This window comes from Asparagus officinalis, chromosome 6, assembly GCF_001876935.1.
Source record: "Asparagus officinalis chromosome 6, Aspof.V1, whole genome shotgun sequence".
NCBI lineage: Eukaryota > Viridiplantae > Streptophyta > Magnoliopsida > Asparagales > Asparagaceae > Asparagus > Asparagus officinalis.
In genome coordinates this window covers 71,424,506-71,435,823 of record NC_033799.1, presented here as the reverse complement: position 1 = coordinate 71,435,823, position 11,318 = coordinate 71,424,506, and the positions used below count along the sequence as shown (strand labels likewise).

The following is an 11,318-nucleotide window of genomic DNA, read 5'->3' as shown; positions in this document are numbered from 1 at the left end:
GTCCTGAAGGCCCTTAATATGTTAGCGAGCTAGCCGAGCCCGCACGAAAGCGACACTGCTTTCTCTCCTCTCGATTGCGATCTCATCCTCCAAGTATTTTACCCGATCATCCTGCTCATGGAGCTCATGCTTGAGTTGATCGATGTCCTCTTTGAATTTGTCAATCGTGGATGACTTCTTATTGTTTTGCCCCTTCAGTCCGTTGATCATCTTCTCCCGCATCTTAATCTTCTGACACCATTTTTCTTTGCTCTACCTCCAAGAAATCAACTTTGCCTCCTTGGCAGCAGTACTTTTCTCATCCTCTTCCTAAGCCGCCTTCTCAGCCTCCAACCCTTCCTGAAGCTTAGAGTAGAGGCCTTGTGTGTACTCAAACTAAGAAAATAACTCTTTCTCAACCAGCGCACCTCGCAGCAAATAGCATTTGAGAGCCTGGTGAAGGTCGACGTTTGGCATGCTCGAGAGGATCTCATCATCCTGAGGGAGATAGAACTACTCCAGAGCCCGAGACTAAGCAATCATAGACTCTAAGACTGACCCTCTCCCATTGAGATGCCATCAAGGAGTAAATCTAAACACCTCAGATGGTTATCTATCATATCCATACCCCTCCCTATATGACCCCATCATCATCATCATCCTCAGCTCCCCCCACAAGTATGGCTCGAGCTCATCAATACAGTAGGGTAAGGGCTACCCAATGCGATGCTCATGAATAGGAGGTGCCTCACTGCTGTTGGCTCTTTGACAGCTAGCTCCTTGCCCTGCTCGATCCGAGCCTGGGCCTCAACAGGCTCGTGCACCACCGCTCCACCCCGCTTAGTACAAGAAGGGGATTCCTCATCGACGACAACGATGATGTCGCCTTGCTTTATGTGAGTGGCCTTAGGGAGACGAGTGGTGAGGTCTTCACCTTCCTCAGCTTCTTGAGCAAGGACAGGTGTGGACACCTCTGCTCCTCTCCCCTCCCTAGCCTAAGTCGGCTTAGCATATCCGGAGAGACCTTGGCCACTTACTTTCCTTAGCCGTCTCCTCTTCTTCTCAGACCTCTCGACCTGAGCACTAGAAGCACTTGGCCCATCCAGCTGAGCTGCAATCTCAATAGCATTCCCTACCACCTCCTCGACCTTTGCTATAGCCAACTCAGACCTTAGACATTTCTAGGGCCTGACTGAAGACCCTGACTAAGCCTTGTTCGACTTCTTCAATGGCAAGGACAAGACCGCTACTCGGATATTGTCCTCTTCAGTTGGTGGGACTCTAGAAGTGCCGGCCACCTATAGCATAGCAGGATCCAACAAGTTCTCGATCCTTCAAGACCCAGAATAGACCCGAATGTTCTTGAGCCCTGCTTCTCCTTGGCCGTGAGGAAACCCGACCTCAGAACATCTTTCTTAATCCAGGCCAAGCTAATCAAAAAAAGATATGATAGGCTCCAAAGACCCAAATGAATTTCTCCTTTCAGTCTTTATTCGACTTAGGAGCATTCAAGATGACTTTGAAGCCACCCATGTTCCAAAAATAGTAGTGACTCTACCTCTTCCCCTCCTTAACACTGAGAAGGTGGCTAAGCATGTGGAGGGTCAGCTCGACTCCAACCCGATGGCAAATCACCACGAGATCCAGCCGCGTGGCAATGAAGTTTAGCTTGATTCAAGAGGGCGAGACTCCTAAATCTTCAAAGACACGACAGGAGGGTGAGATGAGGATCTATCTTCAAGCGAAACTTCCTCAGAAGATAGATGCTCATCTCTTTGTGCGCCACAGCGGAAGCATAAGTAGCCATTAGTGGATAAAGGTTGCCATAAGTAAATCGGAGATTGCTTGAGAGACAGAGAACATGGACAGAGTTCTAGGGTTTAGAAACTTTTTAAACGAAACCTTCAGCAGAACTAGTATACATAGGCTCAAAGACGGGCATATGTCGAGATCAGAACGGTTGACCCAATTATTGGCGGATGGCTGAGACTGACCTCATAAGTTGAAATGACCGCTTAGGAACCAAAGCGTTGTCCTTCGGTTGACACGCCATCTGCACTTTGGAAACGAAACGATGATGGAACATGATCTCTAGTGACGTCAGAGCATCACATGAACAACGACCCATCACTTACCTCGTATATGTGCCTTAGATATCTCAATAGTCGACTGTTCAATTTCACTCAGACTCGGCCTACCGAGTTCGAGTAAAGGGGCCAGTGTTATATTCTACGAATACCTTAAGTTCTTATCCCCCTCTGAAGTTGACACATGTCTCATGCTAACTAATTATCAGATCACCCCAGTTAGGACGACTCGAGTGACTTCAGCACTCAACCCTTTCTAATAAGGGTCGAGTCGAAAGGCACCCTCACTTGACTTACCTGTTGAGTCGACCCCACTCCTCTTCATTCCACAAGGTCGGGTCGACAACCTTTGAGGCCAACTAAAAAGGTGGTACTTATTGGCCCACTCGCAAGATCGAGATGAGAGACATCACTTGTCAACCCCCTATATATATATATCTCTCTCTCTCTCTCTCTCTATATATATATATATATATATATATATATATATATATATATATATATATGTGTGTGTGTGTGTGTGTGTGTGTGTGTGTAAAGGGAAGTCGCAGTTTGTTGCCTAGGGTAAGCTAAACTCTAGCTAAAAAACTCTTAACATTTAACTCTCCTCCTTGCCCACTTAAGCTCTCTACTGACTTGATCGTTAGAGGAACCATCGGAGATCCTAACTCCGACCTCTTACATGTTGTTCATTTGCAGGACTGGACTCTCAGCCCAAGAACTAACCATTTGAAGAAGGTTGAGAATCCTAACACCCCACATAATCTCCTTATAATTCCTTATTAGATAACCGACATCAACATCATCATTTGGTTTTAAATGTATTGTAGATAGACCCTATCGCATATCCTAAAAGGACATCAATTTCATTTTGATGTAGCATCTCTACCAAATTATAACATCTTAGACTGTATTTCGCAATTAAACCTAGTCTTTTTGAACATTTTTAGCTCTAGCACCCCTAAAATTTTCTTTAATTCTCACAAAAACTAGTGTACAAGAGTATCTCATTAACTAAAGGGAATATCTAGCGTAAAAGGTGCCTTCTTATTCTTCAGCCCTTGCCTAGTCTAGTTATTCTTTAAGCTTCTGCCATATGTAGACCGCGAGCTAAAAAGATGAGCATAGTCCCATCAATAGGCATAGCTTTTAGATCGTTCCATCGAGAGTGACACGTTCCACCGAGAGTGACACAATCGAACCTTATCGAAGCAAGTGCAGTGCTATAGGAAGAAGAAATGATAGAGGCACACTCTAAGGCACACCACCAACCACACTTCCTCTCTCTCTACAGTGAATGGGGCCCCACATGTGATTTTTTTAAAAATCACATGTGGGGCCCCCTACACTGTAGAGAGAGAGGGAGTGTGGTTGATGGTATGCCTTAGAGTGTGCCTGTAGTGCCTCTCTATAGGAAGTAAGAACTGGGAGGACAAAACTACTAGGACCCACTCTCTAATAGGGTACACACTCAGAGATATCTATCTGGCTAGCAAATCGCGCCTACCCGACAACTCATGGTTCAAGAAAAAATAACCCTTGACTCTGACCTTTCTGTTTTGTACCTATTTTATACTAGTGTGTACCCCGTGCAAAGCACAATCCTTGTATTTCTAAGCACTGTATTTTACTTGTTTCTATCTAAGTTTTAATACATTTGATATTATTATTATACGCTTAAAATTAGAAATCATATTTACTCCTCTATATTTAAAGAAGGATCTAAGTTTTAATACATTTGATTTTGCTTTATAGTGTATGATATAGTGAAATTGTAGCATGAATAGTAACTTCAAGTAGAGTGTCAGATTTAATTAACTGTTTATGATACAATAAATACTGTAGCATGAACGATACTCTGAGTATAGAGGAGCATATTTGATTTATTGTTCATGCTACAGTAATTTACTGTAGTATGAATAAGTAATGATTCTTTAGATCCTCTAAGCGTAGAGGAGTAGATTCTCCTTATTTGGATCACCAAGTGTACAACAAATAAGGTCCGTTCGATAATTTCTCTTAATTAGGACAATAAACGCCCTGTATACTACATACACGGCTAGAGTCTAACGGTTAGTAAAGTTTTTTCTAAGGTAATTAAACATGTTTACAAAAGTAGGAAGCAAATTTCGGTTGCAGTTTAGGGGACCGCTTTGTTGATAGAACATAAAGATGCAGCGACAAATGCTGTGGTCAAATTTCTATTTTCAATATTTTGGTTAACAACTTAAGGTAATTGACAATCATAAGTTAATTTCTATTTTATAGCAGTGACTACAACATTTGCTACAAACAATTTATTTGATACATTTCCTACAACAGAATATGCCAAATCGAACACTTTTTCCAACTAAAATAAGCACTAGATTTGGATTAGAAATAGGGGAAATTGCTTCTAGCCCCCAATTTCCTAACAACTATTCTACCCCTTCCCAAGACTTTTTCAACTCTCCCAAAACCCCCAAAAGTAAACCCATTATTCTCTGAGCCCCCAAAACACAAAACCCAAGAGTTTTAAACATGTGAAAACCATAATACCCTTTCTCTCTTTCTCTTTTTTATTTGTGATGATTTCCTACCCCATCCCTGCGTGAATCCGCCGCTGCCGCCTCCGATGTCGATGTCGGTGTCGCTGGATCTTAACCTGCAGCGTTGCCAGATCAGCTGACTCATGAGCCCTATGCCGTCTTTTATCATCGCCACCGGCGATGGCGGTGGCTCCGCCGTCGAAGAATCTTGTTCTTGGAGGGTGCTTTCAGCGGGAGATAATCGGTGGGGCCCGGAGGCAGGAGGCCAAGAGTGTCGGTGGGAGGGGACTGTCGTTCGATCTCAATGAGCTACCACCGACGTCGTCGATGCTTTTTTAATTTGGTTTTCTTCCCCCCCCCTCTCTTAGAACTTAGTGCGACTATATTTAGTTAATTTTGTTGTATTTTAGTTTGGCTTTTTTGGTTTCTAGTTTAGGAATGAAGGGTGAAGTGGAGTTCAGTTTTTGGAGTAAAAACTTTGATGCTGGCGTAGCTATTTTGGTGATGAATTAAAGGCTCGGTTTTGAAGGTGTTACGGGTTGGTTGTTAAGGTTAGGGGTCGGTTGTTAAGGTTAAGGGTTGGTTGTTAAGGTTACAGGTCGGTTGTTAAGGTTAGGGTCGGTTGTTAAGGTTACGCATTGTGAATGTTATGCATTGGTTGTTAATGTTACAGGTTAGTTATTAAGGTTATGGATAGGTTGTTAATGTTACAGGTCAGTTGTTAAGATTAAGGGTTGGATGTTAAGGTTACAGATCGGTTGTTAATGTTACGGGTCGGTTGTGAACCTCGGCAACCTTCGTAACCTTAACAATCGACCCATAACTTTAAGAGCCGACCCGTAACCTTAACAATCAACCCGTAACCTTAACAACTAACCCGTAACCTTAACAACCAACGCGTAACCTTCACAACGCGTAACCTTAACAAGCGACCCTAACCTTAACAACCGACCCATAACCTTAACAACCAACTCGTAACCTTAATAACCAACCCTTAAACTTAACAACCAACCCCTAACCTTAACAACCAACCCATAACACCTTCACAACCGACGCGTATCCTTCACAACAAACTCGTAACCTTCAAAATCAACATGTAACCTCCCTTCACCACTAATTCATAACCTTAACAACAAATTTATTGCTGTGAAATAATAATATTATATAAATTTACATACTATATTTTAATCTCAAGTTACTGAGGTTCACAACTAACCCGTAACATTAACAACCAACCTGTAACCTTAACAACTGACCCATAACCTTAACAACCAACCCATAACCTTAACAACCAACCCGTAACCTTAACAACCAATCCTTAACCTTAACAACTGATCCGTAACCTTAATAACTAAACCGTAACACCTTCACAACCAACGCGTAATCTTCATAACCAATACATATCCTTCACAACAAACCCTAACACCTTCACAACCGACGCGTATCCTTCACAACCAACCCGTAACCTTCAAAACCAACATGTAACCTCCCTTCACCACCAACTCATAAGCTTAACAACAAATTTATTACTGTAAAATAGCAATAATATATAAATTTACATACTCTATTTTAATCTCAAGTCATCGATTTCCTTACAAGTATTCCGCCGGCAATAATATATAAATTTACATACTCTATTTTAATCTCAAGTCATCGATTTCCTTACAAGTATTCCGCCGATGAATGAAGGCCGTTTTCTTCCCAACGGTTAAACTTTCCTGCCATTTTCTTACAAATATTCCGCTGAAAAATATTAGTTTTCCCATAACTTTTTCTTCGCCTCATGAACAAACGCCGAAAAAGTATTACCGCCGATGTTGACGCCATCGAAAAATTTTGAAGGGAATTAGAATCCTCCCTAAAAAAAACCCATTTTAAATCATCACAGTAACATCATGAAAGAGAGAGAGAGAGAGAGAGAGAGAGAGAGAGAGAGAGGACATTATAGTCTTCACATGTTTTAAATTCTTGGGTTTTGTGTTTTGGGGGCTTAGAGAATTATGTATTTGCTTTTGGGGGTTTTGAGAGCATTGGAAAAGTCTTGAGAGGGGGTGGAACACTTGCAATAAAAATTGGGGGCTAGAAGAAATTTCCCCTTAGAAATATATTCCTACAATAAAAGTACAATTATCAAAACAAATAGATTTTAGGTTAGTTTCTCTTAACAAACGCTCTACGAGTATGATGTTTTCGCCTTTTGGTCACATGATTGAGGACATGCAAAGGACACATTACTCATTGGATTTTTAGGATGTTCCAGCTATTCGTCGTATTGGAAACGGTGCTGCACATATCTTAGCGCAGAAGGCTATATATCTCAAAATCTTCCAAGTATGCTTTGAAGGCCCTCTAGTTAGTTTTTTTGTTGTTGCAAAAAGTCATATCAGAGGATACAAATGAGGAAGAAAGTTACCTTTAGTTGCATTGGTTGTTTGTTGCTTTGAATTCATTCGAGTAATGTTATCTGTAACCATTAATTAACAAACCAGTGCTCCACGATGTTTGCATGCAATATTTGATGCATTTATAATTACAACATACCAAAAAAACTCCCAAGTGAATGTACATAGTAAAAAACGGTCAAACAGTTACTCGCCGGGGGGGGGTCCTGCAAATTCAATCTGCAACGCGTCTATAACAGGAGATCCTGGTTTAGGATTTTGACTAGGGATGCAAAAAAAAAAATTCCTTATCCGTTAGTGTATATATATATATATATATATGAGGAATATGGGTATACTTGGGGCCAAGGATCCTTGGTAGTGATGTGGACACATCTTGTCCATACATCACACCTTGAAGTTGGTGAGGCTCCATCTTCAGGTGTGATTGTATGGACAAGATGTTCGTCCACATCACTACCAAGGATCCTTGGTACCAAGTATACTCATTTTTCTCTCTCTCTCTCTCTCTCTATATATATATATATATATATATATATATATATATATATATATATATATATAATATATATATATATATATATACTGGAGAACCTTGGTACCAAGTTTTTCCCGCCATTGAACTTGGTAAGTGAGGTGGCCAAATGAAGACGCCCTACATCATGCCTGAAGAGAGAGCCTCAATTACTATTCAACTACTTTAAAAAAGAGGCTCCATCTCCGAGGCATGATGTAGAGGCTAGATTTGCACCTCACTATCAATGTTCAATGAAAGAACTTGGTACCAAGGTTCTCCATATTTCTCATATATATATATATATATATATATATATATAATATATGAGTAGAACTTATTTCAACTTACGTGGACACTAAAGTCTTTGTCCACCAAAGTTTCTATCCACTTATTTATATATATAAAAGTCCCTTCATATCATGCAATGATATATATATATATTATATTATATATATGATAATTATATATATATATATATATATATATATATATATAATATGGTTACTAAATCTGTAAATGGATACGAATATTGAGTTACTAAGATCTATATTCTATAGAATACAATTACAAATACAGGTATTGTCATGAAATATCTGGATCCAAAATATCTAAAAATATATGTTGATCATTCAGTTGCAATTGTTCTAATCCTTTTAGGGTAATGAATTTGAGGTTAATTTTAATGATCAAGAGATCTAATCTTAGCTTTTCAAATATAAAGCTCTGTTGTATCATATAAAGTATATTTTTTTCGATCTTATATGGTTTTCTCATATCTATTTTGTATCCGCATGTATATCCATTTATTTATTCGCATATATATCCATGTTCATTTACGATTTTAGTGGATAAGAATATAAATTTTTCTTACGCATATCCATCAGTATTCTTATCCGTGATCGGTAAACAAATACAAATATGATAAAAAAATCATATCCGTGCCATATTTGAGCCTTCTACACCCCTAATTTAGACAAATATGTTCATGTAAGTCAGTAAATCTTATCAAAGTATAAGCTTTGTTCCCTGTGAAAAATCATAGTATATTAGATGATATCCAAAGTAGATTCCAAACTGAACCTTATCATATCTTTGCAAGATATTCTGCGCACTTTCGTGAACAAAAACTGATATATTCTATTCTATTCTTTAGGGTAAGCCTCTAATTATATTCTTTCATTCACTATTTTTTGTCAGGAAACAGAAAACGAGGCATTATTGATATGAAGAAGAGAATATAGAATAAGAACACCTGCCTTAGTTGTCTCTTTTACTCTCTGATAAGATCAGACGCTTTATTCATCTCCCTTAGATTCCACAAGACAGGGATTCGATATGGACATTAGTGACTAGCTGGGATCAGATATGGATATTAGCCATTTAATTGTTTATTGCTAAAATTTGGATATTTATTAAAAGTTCAAGGCCCGTCATCCATCATAAAAATAAAAAGTTTATACTATATATTAGGACGATCTGTTTTATTCCCGAAAGGATACATTTTACCTAAGCCTTAAAAACTTAGCTCATTTTGACATGACCCTGAAACTTTTGAAAATACAAAAAACATTAAATATCTTTAGTTGAAAAAAAAACCCCCAAAATCTAACACCATTATGTTTTGAGTTGAAGAAGGAACTTAGCAAAATAAATGCCTCGATAAAGTCGTCTACGCATGTTGTGTAAGAAGAAGGAACTGCGGAGGGAGTTTAATGAAAATCTGGAGAGTGAGGATATTTATGGCGGTGTGTGATTTCTAAGTGAGGGAGATCGAAAAACTCGAAGTTCTTCCATCACAAGGTGGTGTGTGATTTCTAAGTTCTAAAAATAGTACAAGTATTAAGTTGTCTAGTTGTAGTCCTTACCGGTTGATCCACAGGGACGATGGTGTTTTAAAATTCTTTTAATCAATATTGGGAAAGACTTGAGAGATTTGGTTATCGGTTGATTTTCAAAACATTTTATGAGCTGAGTAGGTATTTATGATAGAATTCACTAGGTTGATTTTTTACTTAGATATATTAGTTCTTCTCTTTTATTATGTTGATGCTAAGGGTGTTTTTTCTAGTACATCATTTATAAAACTGTTAAAATAGATTATGAACAACTACTTTCTAAAAAAAATGTACGACCAGCAATTATTTTGTTGTTAATTTGTATCTCGGTAAAAAAATATTTTTTTAGCCAGTGTGCTACTGTTTCTATTACAAATAGACCTTCCCATTTGAGTTAGAATTTACTTTTTTTCTTGGAGTTGAGGATCATGGGTCGCCGAACTGCGAGGACCAACTCTCCCTCCTTGAATGATCTGTGTTTGACTTTCTTGTCGAAAGCCTTGGAGATTCGGGCTCGATAGAACTCAATGTGTTGTTGAGCCTCAAGCCGCTTTTCATCTAACGCCTCCAATTCTGCGAGACGCTGTTGATGACTTTCTTCAGTCGTCATCCCCGTTGCAAGTGCGATGCATAGGGACGGAATCTGAATTTCGAGTGGCAGTACGACCTCACAACCGTATACCAATGAGTAAGGTGTGGCACCAATCGGCGTGCGAACTGTGGTCCGATACGCCCATAAGCTTTCACCTAGCTTCTCATCCCAGTCGCGCTTGCCATTGGAGGTCAGCTTGGACAGGATCTTGATGATCGTCTTGTTGAACGCCTCGGCTAATCCGTTTGCTGAGGGATTATAAGCCATGGATGCCAGGTTCTGTATTCTGAATTTGTCACAGAACCGAGTGAAGGCATGACTCACGAATTGTGATCCGTTGTCATGAATAATGCGCCTCAGGATGCCGTATTAGTAGATGACCCGATGCTTGATGAACTTGATCACATCGCTGGTTTTGACTTCTCTTAAGGGGACAACTTCGGCCCACTTGGAGAAGCGTGCGAACTGTGGTCCGATACGCCCATAAGCTTTCACCTAGCTTCTCATCCCAGTCGCGCTTGCCATTGGAGGTCAGCTTGGACAGGATCTTGATGATCGTCTTGTTGAACGCCTCGGCTAATCCGTTTGCTGAGGGATTATAAGCCATGGATGCCAGGTTCTGTATTCTGAATTTGTCACAGAACCGAGTGAAGGCATGACTCACGAATTGTGATCCGTTGTCATGAATAATGCGCCTCAGGATGCCGTATTAGTAGATGACCCGATGCTTGATGAACTTGATCACATCGCTGGTTTTGACTTCTCTTAAGGGGACAACTTCGGCCCACTTGGAGAAGTAGTCGGTTATCGCAAGGATAAATCGATGGTTTTTATCCGATGGAGGAGATATCGGTCTGACGATATCCATCCCCCATATCTCAAACGGCCACAAAGTTGTCGTCGGATGCAAGTCTTCGGGTGGTTTGTGCATGTAATTAGTGTGGATTTGACACGCGTGGCAACCCTTGGCGTAAGTGACAGCGTCATTGACCATTTTGGGCCAATAGTAGCTAATTCTTTGCAAGCGGTCCTAGAGCTTGGGTCCGGGTTTGTGAGCACCACAAGTGACATCATGGGCTTCCCGCAGGGCTTCCTGTGCTTCTATCATTGAGAGACATCGAAGCAGCATGTCGTTGTACGATCTACGATACAATGCCTTTGTGGTTGCATCGTAGTAGAATTTCGGTGTGCGTTTGTGAATAGAATCCCGCTCCTTGATGTCTTTAAGTAGTATACCGTACAAGACGTAGTCAATGATCAGGAAACACCAATCTCTTAGCTCGAGTTGATCGGCTGCCCGGTAAGTTGTATTCGCCTTCAGGGCATACTTTGGTTGGTAGAGTTGTCGGCTTGCGACGGTGACTTGTTGGCTTGTCCC

The 11,318-nt window shown here is 40.2% G+C and overlaps 1 protein-coding gene across 1 annotated transcript; it reads right to left on the bottom strand.

Annotated features, from left to right (window-relative positions):
* Positions 642-10,207, bottom strand: LOC109846304. The gene is made up of 3 exons (XM_020415529.1): positions 9,754-10,207; positions 1,017-1,132; positions 642-974 (listed from the first exon to the last, which is right to left on the bottom strand). The coding sequence occupies exons 1-3, from the start codon at positions 10,205-10,207 to the stop codon at positions 642-644; spliced, it is 903 nt and encodes a 300-aa protein (XP_020271118.1).

Coding starts and splice junctions, on each gene's coding strand:
- LOC109846304 (XM_020415529.1), bottom strand. CDS start 10,207: ATGGCTTATAATCCCTCAGCAAACGGATTAGCCGAGGCGTTCAACAAG. Junction 1,133..9,753: donor CCTCAACTCCAAGAAAAAAA/GTAAATTCTAAC, acceptor AGTTGGCTATAG/CAAAGGTCGAGGAGGTGGTA. Junction 975..1,016: donor AGAGGAGACGGCTAAGGAAA/GTAAGTGGCCAA, acceptor AAGCCGACTTAG/GCTAGGGAGGGGAGAGGAGC.